The sequence below is a fragment of the Oncorhynchus nerka genome, linkage group LG11 (assembly GCF_034236695.1).
Source record: "Oncorhynchus nerka isolate Pitt River linkage group LG11, Oner_Uvic_2.0, whole genome shotgun sequence".
Classification (NCBI taxonomy): domain Eukaryota; kingdom Metazoa; phylum Chordata; class Actinopteri; order Salmoniformes; family Salmonidae; genus Oncorhynchus; species Oncorhynchus nerka.
The window spans coordinates 43,496,966-43,514,838 of NC_088406.1; the positions used below are offsets into that span (position 1 = coordinate 43,496,966).

At 43.8% G+C, this 17,873-nt stretch overlaps 2 protein-coding genes across 6 annotated transcripts in view; one reads left to right on the forward strand and one right to left on the reverse strand.

The window, feature by feature from the left end:
- Positions 1-147: 147 nt before the first annotated feature.
- Positions 148-5,134, reverse strand: LOC115137633 (leucine-rich repeat-containing protein 15-like). The gene is made up of 2 exons (XM_029673955.2): positions 4,968-5,134; positions 148-4,022 (listed from the first exon to the last, which is right to left on the reverse strand). Exon 2 carries the CDS (start codon positions 4,005-4,007, stop codon positions 1,953-1,955), a length of 2,055 nt encoding a protein of 684 aa, XP_029529815.1. The 5' UTR covers positions 4,008-4,022; positions 4,968-5,134; the 3' UTR covers positions 148-1,952.
- Positions 5,135-9,160: 4,026 nt separating this feature from the next.
- The window catches only part of LOC115136923 (MAP/microtubule affinity-regulating kinase 4-like), a 62,854-nt gene continuing 54,141 nt past the window's right edge, over positions 9,161-17,873 (forward strand). For 2 of the 5 annotated variants that reach the window (XM_029672835.2, XM_029672836.2), the window contains exon 1: positions 9,161-10,217. In XM_029672835.2, the coding sequence (XP_029528695.1) occupies positions 10,170-10,217 (48 nt within the window). In that variant the 5' untranslated portion in view covers positions 9,161-10,169. The remainder of the gene's footprint in view (positions 10,218-17,873) is intronic. The other 3 variants (XM_029672838.2, XM_029672837.2, XM_029672834.2) reach the window with 2 other exon arrangements.

Consider the following 17,873-nt stretch of genomic DNA (forward strand, 5'->3'; position numbering starts at 1 on the left):
TCTTTGACTCTGCACAGTGGGAACGCAGTGATGTCTAGTGGCATTTAGAAGCACGAGCAGGTGTATCTCTGAGTGCGACTGCATGTCTCAAGTTGGAGAGAGTATGTATGTATGTTTTGTATCCATGCATGGGCAATTAGTCATACATTATACAATAAATGCCTTAAGTTTATTAACTCTGAACAGCACTCTTTTCAGTCTAATTCACATCATGATCCCAAATTATGGCAGATATTATAACATTTCAAGAAATTAAATGAAATAGTTACTTTTATTTAAAAGAAAAACAAAATCAACTCAGCAAAAAAAAGAAACGTCTCTTTTTCATGACCCTGTCTTTCAAAGATGATTCGTAAAAATCCAAATAACTTCACAGATCTTCATTGTAAAGGGTTTAAATACTGTTTCCCATGCTTGTTCAATGAACCATAAACAATTAATGAACATGCACCTGTGGAACGGTCGTTAAGACCCTAACAGCTTACAGTTGGTAGGCAATTAAGGTCACAGTTATGAAATCTTAGGACACTAAAGAGGCCTTTCTACTGACTCTGAAAAACACCAAAAGAAAGATGCCCAGGGTACCTGCTCATCTGCGTGAACGTGCCTTAGGCTTGCTGTAATGAGACATGAGGACTGCAGATGTGGCCAGGGCAATAAATTGCAATGTCCGTACTGTGAGACGCCTAAGACAGCGCTACAGGGAGATGTGATGGATAGCTGATCGTCCTCGCAGTGGCAGACCATGTGTAACTAACAACATCTGCACAGGATCGATACATCCAAACATCACACCTGCAGGACAGCTACAGGATGGCAACAACAACTGCCCGAGTTACACCAGTAACGCACAATCCCTCCATCAGTGCTCAGACTGTCTGCAATAGACTAGGAGGGGCTGGACTGAGGGCTTGTAGGCCTGTTGTAAGGCAGGTCCTCACCATACATCACCGGCAACAGCGTCACCTATGGGCACAAACCCACCGTCGCTGGACCAGACAGGACTGGCAAAAAGTGCTCTTCACTGATGAGTCACGATTTTGTCTCACCAGGGGTGATGGTTGGATTCGCGGTTATCGTCGAAGGAATGAGCGTTACACCGAGGCCTGTACTCTGGAGCGGGACGATTTGGAGGTGGAGGTGGAGGTGGAGGTGGAGGTCTGGGGCGTCATGGTCTGGGGCGGTGTGTCACAGCATCATCGGACTGAGCTTGTTGTCATTGCAGGCAGTCTCAACACTGTGTGTTACAGGTAGACATCCTTCTCCCTCATGTGGTACCCTTCCTGCAGGCTCATCCTGACATGACCCTCCAGCATGACAATGCCACCAGCCATACTGCTCATTCTGTGAGTGATTTCCTGCAAGACAGGAATGTCAGTGTTCTGCCATGGCCAGCGACGAGCCCGGATCTCAATCCCATTGAGCTCGTCTGGGACCTGTTGGATCGGAGGGTGAGGGCTAGGACCATTCCCCCCAGAAATGTTCGGGAACTTGCAGGTGCCTTGGTGGAAGAGTGGGGTAACATCTCACAGAAAGAACTGGCAAATCTGGTGCAGTCCATGAGGAGGAGATGCACTGCAGTATTTAATGCAGCTGGTGGCCACACCAGATACTGACTGTTACTTTTGATTTATTTTGACCCCCCTTTGTTCAAACACACAATATTACATTTCTGTTAGTCACATGTCGATGGAACTTGTTCAGTTTATGTCTCAGTTGTTGAATCTTGTTATGTTCATACAAATATTTACACACGCTAAACTTGCTGAAAATAAAAGCAGTTGACAGTGACGTTTCTTTTTTTGCTGAGTTTATTTAAAAACACAATTCCATGGTATTTTAATCTTTACACTACATCAACTTAGATTCTTAACAATGCATTTGCAATAGACAGTTGCATGAAAGCAATAAACATAACCATCTGAAAACAGGAAAGAAACCGCAAAAGGAAGTCACAGAAAACCAATACCTAGAAGCCAAGCTGTAAGCACTGTCAGCATCTCTAGGGGAAATTTGCTTCTGGGGCAGCATGCAACGCTCACACAGGGTTTTAATAGATTTGCAGGCTGTGAAATGGGTCGGTTGATTGAGGAACACATGGGTTTGTCCTGTAGCTTCTGGGTATTGTTGATAATCCAGTTATTGATGTACAGAATGGGTGATCTGCAAGAGCAGTCCCAGGGGTTCCCCTCCAGGTGGAGGATCTTCAGGCTCTCCAGAGGCTCCAGTGTCCCATTCACAAGAGTACTGAGGCGGTTTGATTTCAGGTGCAGTTTCTGGAGGTGGTGAAGGCCTTGAAACACATCAGGGTGTAGCAGTTTGATCTGGTTGTTGTCCAAGTCAAGCTCCTGTAAGTCGACCAGGGGGGAGAAAACTTGAGGGTGCAAGGACACCAAGCGGTTGTTCTGGAGAAGGAGTCTACGTAAATCATCCAGGGAGTAGAACGTGGCATATGGGAGATCATGAAGCTGGTTGAAGCTGAGATTAAGCTCCTTTAGGGCACCTAACCCATCAAAGTCTGTAGAAGCCAGTGCTGTGAGGCGGTTGTTGTTCAAATCCAGAATCTTGAGGCTTTGAAGCTTAGAAAATAAGCCTTTTGGAAGATCTTCAATCAGGTTTTCATTCAACAGGAGCTCTCTCAGTTCACCAAGGGTAGAAAACTGCTCAGGGTGAATTGCTGTGAGACGGTTGTTGAAGAGCTTCAGGAAGTGGAGTTTTGTCAGACCATGGAAGATGGACCTAGCGAGAGACCTGAGGTGGTTATTGTCTAACTGTAGCTCCCTGAGACTCTTGGTCTTGTGGAATAGGCCTCTGGGAATCTTGCTTAGTACGTTGTTGTCCAGGTAGAGTTTCCGTAGGCTCCTCAAGCTGGAGAACAAGGCTTTGTGGAGGTCAGATATCTGATTGTTGGCCAGCTGGAGTTCCCTTAGCTTAGACATCATGTGAAAGAGCCCTGGTGGAATGGATGAGATCTTGTTGCTGTCAAGCTGCAGCTCTCTCAGCCCAGTTAGGTTGTGAAACAGGTCCTCTGGAAGGTATGTCAGGTTGTTATGGTAGAGATCCAGGAGCTCCAGTCTGCCTAGATATTGAAAAACTTCAGAGGGGAGGGATTTGAGGTTATTGTAGCTCAGATCCAATTGACCGAGATGGAATAGACCGCTCAATGAGTCCTCAGCTATTCTGCTCAGGCAGTTATTATTCAAAACCAAAATCCTTAGATGGCTGAGCTCAGAGAAAGCATCTTCTGGTATGAAGGTGATGCTGTTCTTCTGGAGGTACAAGCTGTGCAGCTGTGACACATCCCCCAGGGCAGCAATGGGCACAAAATCAAACTTGTTTCCACTGAGGTCCAGATGACTCAGGTTAACTGCTCCCCTGAATGTGCCATTCCCAATGCTAACCAAGTTGTTCTTGGACAAAATCAGCTTTACCAACTTGGAGGAGTTCTCAAACACCCCTTCTTCAAACTCCACAATACTGTTGCTGCTCAGGTGAAGGTCAGTGAGTGCAGGGGCTCCACTCAGTGCCCCGTACTGCAGGCTGTTGATCTGGTTCAGTGTGAGAATGAGCGTCTTCAATTGACCAAGACCTTGGAGAGATCCTGGGTGCAGGGCCTCCATGTGGTTCTCACTGAGGTCCAGGAAGGTGAGCGCTGAGAGGCCTTTGAGCTGCCCAGGGCCCAGTGAACCCAGGCAATTACCCCTGAGAAACAGCTTGACCAGGCTGCTCATGTTGGGCCAGATGAAGTTGGAGGTCAAGGAGACATTGAGGCGGTTTTTGGTGAGATCCAGGAACTGCAGCTGCTCCAGTCCACTGGTGGGGAATGCCTGGATCAGGTTGTGGGCCATATAAAGCTCCTCAATACCATCGGGGAGGTTAGGGAACTTCTTCAGCCTCTTGTCCGGGCAGCTGACTGTGACGTTGTCCAGACATTCACATGGTGAGGCAGGGCAGGTAGCAGCGACTGAGATGAGGGCCATGATGACCGTGCTTAAAATCCCCAACATCGCCAGAAAATAGTGCTGATGTGACAGGGAAGGAAAGCGGGCCAACATGAGATGTGAAACAAATATATGAAACTTCTGTTGAACCATAATTCCTGCTTACGGTACACATCCTGCTCAACAGTTTCAATGTAATCTCTGCCATTTCATTGTTCCTTTCTTTGGATATCCAGTACAATGTCTCAATGTCTTGTTAATTACGTGAAAATCTTGCGACTCTACAAACTTGTTGGATGCATTTGCAGTACAGAAAGAAAACATTTGATCACAAATCCAAAATGCTGGCGTATGAGCTAAATTAAAGGTTTTCAGTCTCCAAATAAATACATAGTGGAGATTGTCTATAAACATGTCAGCACTGTGTAGCAATGAGTACATTATAATTACACTGTGCTTGCCAACTTAATAAATATATACTTTCCCTGTCACTTACTATAAAATGGGACCCAACGGATTGCTGGGGAGGGGCACAATCTGTCTTTCCAGTAGATTCCCTTTCATCATTAAAACTTTTATTGAGATTTAAGGGGCAACCTGCAGTTCAAACAATAACAAAGCGTCCCCACACCACTGTTTTGGTCAAAAGCTTGGGCTGCAAAAATGTAATACTCTCAAATTCATGGGGAGAGCTATGGATACAAGGGAAACGATGGTGTAAACCATGTTTTGAGGCTATACATTGTTTGTTTACAATTACGATGTTTACTAACAAAAGAGTACATGTTTTTGGTTCTGATGGGGTACGACAGTTGAACTAAGCTAATGAGGCATCGATAAGTTATATTCTTCAAAAATCATTAACTTTAAAGTCTAAAATGCATCAAGCGAGGCAGATTGCCCCTTTAAGAAGTTTTAGCAATGACAAAAGTGTAAAATGTGTGCATGCATTCTGACTTTGAAAACACACTGTTGCATGAAAATATTTGACCAAAAATGGTATTCACTAGTCATAAGTCAACTTACCTTTGAGGAGGAGAGATTAGTGCTGCATCTGATAGCTGTGAGTCATAAATTGTGAAAGGTACAGAGATTAATTCTTCATTTTAAAGGTGAGGTTTTTACGAAGTGTCGGAAACTTCCTAATAGGTCAGCACAATTTCTGCAGTTTGGAGACCCTGTCTGTGACATCAGATCAGTCTCACATTTGATTACCACAGAAAGCTAAGCATGTGTCTAGATGTGACAGATGCATGTCAGTACCAAGAAAATGATAGAAACCACTTCAAAGCTTCATCTGTGACCGCACTGCAATCAGTCGAGGCTGTGTCTAGGGTAAAGCACACTGATACTATCTTGCTGTGCTTGATCATGTAGAAAATGCAAAAGGAACACACATTTTGATGGGAAATATAGTATATATATATATTACATATATAGTAATGTACTGTGCTGAGAGAGAGAGAGAGAGAGAGAGAGAAAGAGAGAGAGAGAGAGAGAGAGAGAGAGAGAGAGAGAGAGAGAGAGAGAAAGAGTGCCGCAATGGTCTGTTTAGCTGGTTCACTTTCTATTTACTTCTATATCTAAACTCAGCAAAAAATTAAACATCCTCTCACTGCCAACTGTGTTTATTTTCAGTAAACTTAACATGTGTAAATATTTGTATGAACATACGATTCAACAACTGAGACATAAACTGAACAAGTTCAACAGACATGTGACTAACAGAAATTGAATAATGTGTCCCTGAACAAAGGGGGCGTCAAAATCAAAAGTAACAGTCTGTATCTGGTGTGGTCACCAGCTGCATTAAATACTGCAGTGCATCTTCTCCTCATGGACTGCACCAGATTTGCCTGTTCTTGCTGTGAGATGTTACCCCACACTTCCACCAAGGCACCTGCAAGTTCCCGAACATTTCCGGGGGGAATGGCCCTAGCCCTCACCCTCTGGTCCAACAGGTTCCAGACGTGCTCAATGGGATTGAGATCCGGGCTCTTCGCTGGCCATGACAGAACACTGACATTCCTGTCTTGCAGGAAATCACTCACAGAATGAGCAGTATGGCTGGTGGAATTGTCATGCTGGAGGGTCATGTCAGGATGAGCCTGCAGGAAGGGTACCACATGAGGGAGGAGGATGTCTTCCCTGTAATGCACAGCGTTGAGACTGCCTGCAATGACAATAAGCTCAGTCCGATGATGCTGTGACACACCGCCCCCAGACCATGACGGACCCTCCACCTCCAAATCGATCCCGCTCCAGAGTACAGGCCTCGGTGTAACGCTCATTCCTTCGACGATAAACGCGAATCGGACCATCACCCCTGTTGAGACAAAACCGCGACTCGTCAGTGAAGAGCACTTTTTGCCAGCCCTCTCTGGTCCAGCGATGGTGGGTTTGTGCCCATAGGCGACGCTGTTGTCGGTGATGTCTGGCGAGGACCTGCCTTACAACAGACCTACAAGCCCTCAGTCCAGCCTCTCTCAGCCTATTGCGGACAGTCTGATCGCTGATGGAGTGATTGTGCGTTCCTGGTATATCTCGGGCAGTTGTTGTTGCCATCCTGTACCTGTCCCACAGGTGTGATGTTTGGATGAACCGATCCTGTGCAGGTTTTGTTACACGTGGTCTGCCACTCCGAGGATGATCAGCTGTCCATCCTGTTTCCCTGTAGCGCTGTTTTAGGCGTATCACAGTACGGACATTGCACTCTATTGCCCTGGCCACATCTGCAGTCCTCATGCCTCATTGCAGCATGCCTAAGGCACGTTCACGCAGATGAGCAGGGACCCCGGGCATCTTTCTTTTGGTGTTTTTCAGAGTCAGTAGAAAGGCCTCTTTAGTGTCCTAAGATTTCATAACTGGGACCTTAATTGCCTACCATCTGTAAGCTGTTAGTGTCTTAACGACCGTTCCACAGGTGCATGTTCATTAATTGTATGGGAATGGGAAACAGTGTTTAAATCCTTTACAATGAAGATCTGTGAAGTTATTTGTATTTTTACGAATTATCTTTGAAAGACAGGGTCCTGAAAAAGGGACGTTTCTTTTTTTGCTGAGTTTGTTCGTTTCAATCACCAAGCATATATCTCAGAGCCTAGAAGCATGGCAAGTACGTTTATGCTAGATGAAAGTGAGACTGTCCTTAACAGGCATGACTAGCACATGACTAAGAAAGCTGCAGGCAATCATCATGTCACAACTCTATGGATAAAATGGGGTTTTGCTGATGATACAATAAAACACTGCCACCACAAGTAAAATAATCATTGATAACCACAAGATGACGCCATCACAACAGTTATAAGGATGCCTCCGGCCGTGATGAGGCTACTACTCCACTAGGTGGCCCTCTACAACATACAGAATTGCAACACAGCACAGAGAGCAAACCGGATGACATTGCAACTTCTCACCAACATGATGTATCTAAAAATGTCAATCAACAAACAATATCAACATAACAAGCAAAAGTATGATCTATACATGAGATATTTAGAGACATAATTCCTAAAAATGCCAATCTTACCTATTTCAATGGTAACTTAACCAATGCATTATTTTGTTGCCGATATACTCTTGAAAACCATGATGTATACAATCCATGGCCTATATTTCTATCTATTTGGTTCCTTTATCAATTTGTATTCAAATAAACAGTTGGACAACATGTTCAATCATTTTTGAATTACAGTCAAGGCTCATCAAATATAATGATGATTCTGTTCACAAAAAGTTATTTCTAAACTTTGAACAACAACATCCTGGGCATCAGGGTTGGACAGACTCTTGATTAAGGGCAGAGCATGGCCTCCAGTGTGCCTCCAGACGTCATAATCTCTGCCAGATTAGAGGTGAATGCAGTGGGGGGTTGGCTGTGGCGCTGCCTACCAACAATTGTAATTAGAACGTTGAGATGACTTGGTCTGAAATATAGTAGGTCAACTGGAATAGAGAGAAGTTACAGTACTTTGTAACTCTCCTCCAGTGGTGTCAGCGCAGAAACAACCAGTGTCCGAGGATATGTAAATAATTTTGGAGTTTGGATAACAGTGGACCGTTCATGTTGCCATGTTATTATAGGCCTACATTGAGTGGGCTTTGTTTTTTTTATTATAACGTAGAAGTCAAATAGTTAAAAGGGTTCAACACTCTCTCAGCTGAAGTTATAACGTAACATGTTTGGAATGAATGGACTACTAATGGGTTATTAATACAGTACTAATACTATTATTTCATGAAGCCATATCAAATCAGATCTGCCAAGAGTCTTGAGTCAGACAGTGGAGGCTCTGTTGGACAATGGACCTGACTGGAGGTGGTGTGTGTTTAGTTCCTCAGGGTCAACCAGGGATGCAGTGGTGGGCTGGGCCCTGGTCGATCACCCTGACCTACTCCGTGTGCACACATCACTTACAATCATGTCCAGGCTCTCTCCGTGGTACACACTGTGGAAAGAGCAGCACCAACTGACACCCACACTTTACCTGCCTTTGCACATACCCCATTAGGACTATTGAAAATTCCACATAAAGCGGTTTCCAAATGATTTGGTCCCAAATGACTGCCTAATGATGCTTTGGGACTAGATGCTGATTAGAGAGAGTCTGACGCGTGGAACTTGTCATGTTCACACTGTTTCAATAGTGGCTCACTTTCTCACACTGCTCTTCTGTGCTCTCACACTGCTCTATCACCCATGCAAAACCAAGAAAAGCGCTAAACCAACATCCACTATATGCCTATCTCAATAACAAAATAGCAAGATCCCGGGGACCACAGCAGAATGAGGTGTTCATGGGCCCGACCCTCTCGTGTCCGATTTGTACAGGTGAGACTATAGTCTTTGGTGGTGTGCTTCTGCTGTCATCACCCACTTGGTATAATCTATAAATAGACGTGAATAATATAGCTAGATTAAAACATAGAAATGCTATACACCAGAGAACAGATGGTTTGTTCTCACAACAATAGAAATTACAAGTGGAGGGGAAATTAAATACAAGTACAGTATTTGTTTGTTGCTTTGTTTAAGTGTGTCTATTTTAGATAGGGCGCTGTCACCCCTGTTGTCAAATGCCCAAAAGATGCTGTCTGCAGTGTCAAGTGATGACATTACTGTACAGAGTATTGCTTGCCAACGTGGTTGGCGTGTGGTTTGTGCTGGTAACTGCTGTTCTACCGATGAATGAATGGGGAAATTGTCTCTTTAAGAACATGGGGGAAGGGTGTGTTACTGAGCCTCCGACGCAGCCCTGCCTATTATTTTGCTTGACGTTCTTCCTTCTTGCTCTTGTCATACAGTTTGGGGATGTCTTTTTATGTAGGCAAATGTTACAACTGATAGTAATGAAGGATATCTGCAAGAATCAAAGATAAATAATTTTTCGAACGTTGACTATTATTCGACGGCTACTTTTTCGGAAGTGGTCCATCGCGAACAGAAAGAGAAAGGGGGTAACTGTATATTCGCCGATGCTTTATCCGCAATTGTCATGTCGTTGTATTGTTTCTGTTGACGGTTAATTATTAAATAATCAACTATGAAATGCTGGTTGACAATTAGTCTTAAGTCGTTCAGTGTTTTGCCTTGGGAGTGGTTGGTTTTGCGAGCATCATTTGGCACCCCCCCCAAAAATACATATTTCTCAACGACAGACATCCACCCATGGTCGTGGTACGCGCAGACTACCTGACCTATGTTTTTAGTTTTGCCAATTGTTTTTATTGGATATAACAAACTTCTGTGTTCCGGACATACACCCACAGGCATCACTGGACCACACATAATTGCTTTCTAAAACATATTTTTAGTATAGTAATGGTGCGATAGTTAGAATAAACCCATTTTGGTTTCATTTTATTTCCATAATGAAGCACAGCATTGATGCCTTTCTTCACATGAAGAATCAGCCAAACATGAAGTGGATAGCCTAGTAAGTAGGCTATTCAGACAGTTTTCTAGACAATTGTCTGTATAATTTCGTGTTCGGTGCTGCCCTTTTACAATAAAAATGAGTATTGTTTGAGGATACAATTCTGTCTCACTGCTCTCGAACCTGGGGTTGCCGGTAGGATTGGCGTCTATTGCCTTTGAACACTGGCTAGGCGGTGGAGCGGCCAATGTCGACTGTTATCCTCGGTAGAATATAACGTTAATCCTGTACATACCTACATACAAACCAAGTTGCCATTTAGTCTAATAGAAAGGATACCTCAGGGACAATGTCTTCTCGTGCAGCACTACCTGGGAACGATCGGAAATCGGACCTCGTAAGTATTTAATACATTTTACTGTCTTATATAAGCTTTTGTTTATGTCAGACAGTCATGTGAATTACACCCTATCAATGGAACAGTGGCATAGAATCAAGCAAGGTGACAAGTTAACGTATTAAAAAACGACAGGAGGATGCATAAAGCCGATACAATCATTATTGATTGATGGGGGAAGGCTTTCTGTAGCCTATTTGCACTGCTGTTAAAACCATAATTAATTCACTCTGTACATTTTGTTCAAGTGAACAGAATAACCCATAATATATCATTTTGAGAGAGCACATTCTGTCCCTAGAAAATCTGGAAATCAATAATGATGCAACTGTAACACTGTCATACCAGTATGTAATAATATGTCAATTCAATGTGAAACAAATGTGGCCGAGCTAATGCAGTGGCAGGTTTGTATACAGCCTCTCAGGCACATATGTCACTTTGGTTTCAATGTCTATGTTTCACACATTTGTTTTTAAGGAATGCTGAAAAGAGGACATTTTGTTAATCGCCATCAAAAAGCTGTTTACCTCTTCTAATTCCCATCAATCATGAAGGGGATGTTTGGCTTGAGTCTAGTCTGCTCAGTACAGTATCATTGTAGAATAACAGAGCTTAAAGTGCACCCGTTTTGCACAGACCTCCTTTACGGATGACTGGCATTTGAAGCTAGACAGTTTTATCTGTTTATTGACAGTGATCCTCGGCCAGACACTCAGAAGTGTGACAATCCACCCAGTATTTTGATCAAAACATTGGACAGGCCCCAGTTTATTTCTTTATTTATGTAGACGAACAATAGATAAATAGACAATTATATTAGGCCACGCCCACATAACATATTACGTTCTATTGTCTGCTGATTGTTGTTGCTTTTATTTGTTGATCACCCTCTGCTACAATAAATAACCATTCAAATCCTATATCTAAGCAGGTCTCACATTATCAGGGCACTGACTTTGTCCTTCCTGGAAGGAGTGACAAACAATAGTGACACCCTAAAAGACAGATATATTCACAACAAAAATGCATTTGAGTTGAATTAGTTAACAAAGCATCATTGACAGGTGGATATACAGAGTGGGATAGGGTCTGTCTCACCATGCTGTGCCCACCCTCATCCATAGTATTAGGGCATGGCAAGATGTTTGTTGATTGGTGGGCTGTAGGGCTATATTAGGATAATATTATGGTACTACACAATAGATGGCCTGAGCTTACATTGTTTTTCTAAAATATATATGTAAAGAAAAGGCATAGAAATCTTCGAGACATTCATGAAGCAGGTCATGCTTGTTGTCCTTTTCAGAAAGGACAGACTTCCAGAAGGACTTCCATTCACATCAAGTGACAATACGAGAGTAAATATTTGATAACATGATTCTCTTAATTACAACCACTTTATGCTCACTTCAAGGAATACAAAACAGAGTATTGTGTGAAAGCCTATGTTGTTCCGAATGACTGTGTGATCTCACTCTCCGTGGCGGATGTGAGTACAACTTTTAAACAGGTTAACACTCGCAAGGCTGCCGGGCCAGATGGAATAACAGGGCGTTTTCTCAAAGCATGCGCAGACCAGTTGCCAAGTGTCTTCAAGGACATTTTCAATCTAACCTTGTCCCAGTCTGTAATCCCAACATGTTTCAAGCTGACCACCATTGTCACTGTTCCCAAGAACTCCAAGGTAACCTGCCTAACCTGCCTATATGACTTTTAAAGGCTGGTCATGACACACATCAACACCATCATCCCAGACAAAAGCATTATTATTATTATTTTTTAAATTTACCCCCTTTTCATGGTATCCAATTGTTAGTAGTTACTATCTTGTCTCCTCGCTACAACTCCCGTACGGGCTCGGGAGAGACGAAGGTTGAAAGCCATGCGTCCTCCGAAACACAACCCAACCAAGCCGCACTGCTTCTTTAACACAGCGCGCAGCCAACCCGGAAGCCAGCCGCACCAATGTGTCGGAGGAAACACCATGGCAACCTGGTTAGCGTGCACTGCGCCCGGCCCACCACAGGAGTCACTGGTACGCGATGAGACAAGGATATCCCTACCGGCCAAACCCTCCCTAACACGGACGACGCTAGGCCAATTGTGCGTCGCCCCACGGACCTCCCGGTGGCGGCCGGCTGCGACAGAGCCTGGGCACGAACCCAGAGTCTCTGGTGGCACAGCTAGCACTGCAATGCAGTGCCCTAGACCACTGCATCACCCAGGAGGCCCCGACAAAAACATTATTATACAGGTGGATATATCAGAGAAGAATATGGTCTGTCTCATCCCAGACACCGTCCCACTCCCAATTCGCATAGCGCCCCACCAGATCCTCAGATGACGCAATCTCAATTGCACTTAACACTGCCCTCTCCCACCTGGACAAGAGGGGAAATAACTATGTGAGAATGCTGTTGATAGACTACAGCTCAGTATTCAACACCTTGGGTCCCCTCCAAGCTCATCACAAAGCTGGGGGCCCAGGGACTGAACACCTTCCTCTTTAACTAGATCCTGGACTTCCTGACGGGAAGGCCCCAGGTGGTGAGGGTAGGCACCAACACCTCTGCCATGACAACAACCTCTCCCTCAACGTCAGACCAAGGAGCTAATCATGGACTACAGGAGAAAGAGGGGAGAGCACACCCCCATCCTCATCGACGGGGCTGTAGTGAAGCGGGTCGAGAGCTTCAAGTTCCTTGGTGTCCACATCACTAAGGACTTGACAGGGTACACACACACACACAGTTGTGAAGAGGGCACTACAGCGCCTTTCCCCCCTCAGGAGGCCAAAAATATTTTCGCATGGATCCTCGGATCCCTACAGCTGCACCATCGAGAGCATCTTTGCCTCGCTGCATCACCTCTTGGTATGGAAAATGCACCACCCTTGACCACAAAGTGCTACAGATGGTGGTGCGGACAGTCCAATACATCACTGGAGCAGAGCTCCTTGCCATCCATGACCTTTATATCAGGCGGTGTCCCAGCCATCCAAGCCATAGACTGTTTACTCTGCAACCATCCGGCAAATGGTACCAGAGCATTGGCTCTCAGAACAACAGGCTCCGAGACTGCATCTACCCCATGCCATAAGACTGCTAAATAGCCATAAGACTGCTAAACACACATATACACACACACACACACGCTCGCTCACGTACACATACACACACACACGCTCGCACACGCATACCGACACAACACAAACATACATACATACATACATACATACATACATACATACAGGCACTTTTAGACTCATAATTTGCTGCTGCTACTCTGTTCTTTATTTTACTTTTATTATTATCTATCCTGATGCCTCGTCACTTTACCCTGCCTTCATGTACATATCTAGCTCAAATACCTCGTACCCCTGCACATAGATCTGGTCTTGGTACTCCCTGTATATACCTCCATTCTTGTGTATTTTATTCCTCTTGTGTTAATATTTTTATTTGTCTTATATTTTTTAGTTCTGCGTCATTGGGAAGGGCTTGTAGCAAACATTTCACAGTTAAGTCTACACCTGTTGTATTTGGCGCATGTGACAATAACCTTTTACTTTATTTGACTTAAATATTGTCATTGTGACACTGCTAAACTATTTATTATTATTATTATTATTTTTTTTTACTTTTACCCCTTTTTCTCCCCAATTTTGTGATATCCAAATGGTAGTTACAGTCTTGTCCCATCGCTGCAACTCCCCTACAGACTCAGGAGAGGCGAAGGTCGAGAGCCATGCGTCCCCCAAAACACAACCCTGCCAAGCCACACTGCTTCTTGATACACTGCTAACTTAACCAGGAAGCCAGCCACACTAATGTTTCGGAGGAAACACCGTCCAGCTGGCGATCGAGGTCAGCTTTCAGGTGCTTGGCCTGCCACAAGGAGTCACTACAGCACGATGGGACAAGAAAATCCCGGCCGGCCAAACCATCCCCTAACCCAGACGACGCTGGTCCGATTGTGCGCCGCCTCATGGGTCTCACGGTCGCGGCCGGCTGCGATACAGCTTGGGATCGAACCTGGGTCTGTAGTGATGCCACACTGTTAAACTGGATTACCTTTACAGCACAGATAATCAAATGAGCAGACTCCTCTCATCACACCTAATGTTTTTGATATGGTCAAAATGTTTCTGCACTGAGACAATACTATACTATTCTATCCCCAAGTGAACATCTTAAAGTTTCAATGCAGATGTTTTTAATCTCCATATCAAATCATTTTTGGGTAAAAATTAAGTACCTTACTGTGATTGTTTTGAATTACAATAGTCAAAAAGAAACACATAGCTTCTTAGCAAAGAGCAATTTCTCATTCAAGAATTTTGATAGAACTGTCTGTGAGTGGTTTGTGGGGAAGGGATAACTGAAAACTAGCTCTTATTGGCAGAGTGGTTTGGAACTCTCTTTCATATGATTAACTCATCTATTAACTAGTTTACCACATGGTGATGTCACCAGGCAGGCCAACACTTGATCCCAGCAAGACGTTTCAAACAGCTCTTACGCTAAAAGGGCATTATCATTTTCACAGTGTTATTCCAACCTCATAGTGTGGGTATATACATTACACAGGAAAAACATTTGGTATGCTGCACTGGCCGTTTAACAAAAAACACATGTTGGTGGTCCTTTATGTGACAGAAATGTTGCAGGCCAGGGATCAAAATGATTGACCTGCTCTTGGAGTCAAATGGGTCAAACGTTCCTTTTGTTTGAAATCGCTCAATGGAAACTTAGGGGACTTTCGCTTCCCAGTCCACTTCCCTCCAAATCCGAGATCTATGCTGAGAGAAAAGGAGGTGGCATAACACAAGAAAGTTCACACCGGTCTCCTCCTATCACGTGGCTTGTGCCGTACCTCCGAGAAGGACCCATCTGTAATTAAAATGATTTTAGATTGTATCGTCTTCCTCGGTCTCGTTCCCTGGGACAGCCTGGGACAGCCTGGGGGTGTGTGGGACAGCCTGGGACAGCCTGGGGGTGTGTGGGAGAGTGAAAACGCGTTGCATGAAGGTTGACGTAGTGTATCAGGATGTGTGTAGGGTGGCATGGGGCTTCAACATGTTTTTAAGATTTTGGTAAATCATTGTCAACAACAAATCAGACCTGTCAGGCTGTTGGCCTAAAATGCGGAATTTCTTGAACAGGGCTGAGAGTAGCATATTTGGCTCAGTAAACAGTTGATTCAACCACAATTTTCAATATCCACATGAGTCTTTCTGCTAGAATAGATAATAGGCCTACACAGTAAATAGACTACTGACCAGAAGATGACATGATGTTAACTCCAGGTGTGGTTTCACTTTGTTGTGCCCTTGTGTGAGACATCTACCTATATCCTTGTACATCAATCTATGTAAGCCTAATCAATGTAAATCCATGTCTGTAAAGCAAAGGAATTTGGTATGTAGGGCAGGCTAATGATGCTTATTCAAAGGCATATTATCTCCCTATCATCATAACTTGAATAATGAACCTAACAACACACATGGTGGCACACATTAGTCATCCAGATTTGAGATTTGCATAATCGCAGTCGCTTCGCACCTCCCGCTCCAGCACGTCCCAGGGATCCAAGTCGTTTTGAGTCAGGCGACTAATGCTGTCTTCGGGCTGGTACAGTTTCGCACCCCCCTGCATCCTCTGTATGCCTCTCTTCTCCTGCTTCTATCAGCACCATCTGGTAGAGGGACCTTTACTCTCACTCTCCAGTTGCCCAGCCAGTCCCATGAATGGAGCCCATGTAGGCCCCGTTGTTTTGATCAGTACCTTTACTTCCCTCTATACATTTCTTATCCAGCTCAGCTTGCAAATATACAGAGAACGCTCAATATTGTGAACAAACTTTTAGTCATACATTTAGCATATAAATGTTTTGTTTTATTTACCTGTCAATAGTTTGTCCCCTTTGCAAATAATTCACCAGCCTCTATAATGTAACCACATGCAGGTCTGAATTAATTAACAGGTTTTTCTTGGTGGCACAGAACAAAGCCATTGTGTGGCCTTGGATTGATGGATTCATGATTTGGCTGTCTATATGAAAAGGACTCCTCGAATCCCATTGAAGATATGCAGGTCACATAGGATTGTTCAGTCTATTGATTTGCATTGAACAGTACCTTGTATCAATGGTGGGCTATACTTGACCTGCTCATCTTGTTAAAGATGACTATCGTCTAGTAGAAATTAACTTGATTTACTCCCATTTATATGACCAAGTAAGCCTAAGTATCAGGCTAGCTTTGGTTGTGTTGAACTGGTTTAGTTGGAAAGCTGTCAGGACAGGAGTCTATTTAAATTGCTTCAAGAACATCCACACACAGCTCCCTGCTCTGTTACGTAACTGCTGCATTCTGGTGTCACTTTACCTGTGTGTCTCCAGGTCTGAGTGTGGGCTGTGTGGGGCTGGGCAATATATTGCAAAGACCGGTATACTGGTATGGATCCACATTTTTACAATACCATCTAATTAAGGTATTTTAATACAGTGCTAAATAAATGCAAAGTTCTACAAATTGGACTACATCACTGTCAGTTTTGTCCTAGTTTGGTTGAGTATAAAACCATCAGAACCGAGAAAGACCAATAAAATCCCTTGTGTGTGGCCTTTCTAGTGTCATGCATTACTCATAAAGCCTATTAAGATCTTTTAATATTCAGGAAAATTAAAATACCCTCAAATACCGCCATACGTGAAAAATATTGTGATATGATATTTTGTCCATATTGTCCAGCCCTAGCTAACTAGGTTACCTAGTGATGCATAATATGCTGACCCGACCAGACGCGTCACTTGTGCCAGCGTTGCAAAATACATTTACACATACATGTTATTCAATCATTGCACCCACAATGCTTGCGAGCGTCTGCGTAGCCAGGCGCTAAAATAGAACTTGGTTCTATTTGTGACGCTCGACGCGCTGCAAGTCCCGCCTCTCCCATCTCCTCATTGGTTTTTAGGAGCATATACTCATGTGGGTGATTGAAAGCTGAACTGAGGTTAAACTCCGGTAGGTTGTGGCATTTCAAGAAAAATAACAACCCAATGTTTATATCCCAGGACAAATGAGCTAGCAACAGCAAGCTAACTAGCTAAATTTCCATAAATGTTTAATGCTTTTTGACCTGTCCCCAAATTAATATATTTGGTTCTGAGTTTGTTTTGATATTTCAATCTGCGTGTTGTGATTGCATCTGGTGTGGGGGGGAAAAATAAACATGCGCGCGATGGTGCATGCAAACGCATGCACGTGGTCTGGTCAGCATGTAAGACATCTGTTCCACCTGGGCCTACTGTCGCTTTCCAGAGCGACTAGGCTGCCCTAGAGCATTCCACTCCTGTGTTCGACTGCTACATTTTCATTGAGTTTGAAATAGATTTCAGCTGGATGAATTGAGTGAACATTACAGAAGTGTCACATTCAAGTCAAAAGGTTGTCTGTTGGGTGAACTGTTTCAATTTCCACAACTGAAGGGTCACTGTGAAATTGAGCATTGTCTGGATTTAGAAAAAAGGAATGGCCTTTTTGTGGAAAGATTCTTCACCTAAAGTTCATAATTACAAATGATTTAATCTGGATGAATTATTGGAAAATGTAAGATTCAGTCCTCATTGAAGACACTAGACTTGTAG

What these genes read in the sequence shown, in the direction of transcription:
- LOC115137633 (XM_029673955.2), bottom strand. Translation starts at nt 4,007, where the DNA reads ATGTTGGGGATTTTAAGCACGGTCATCATGGCCCTCATCTCAGTCGCT.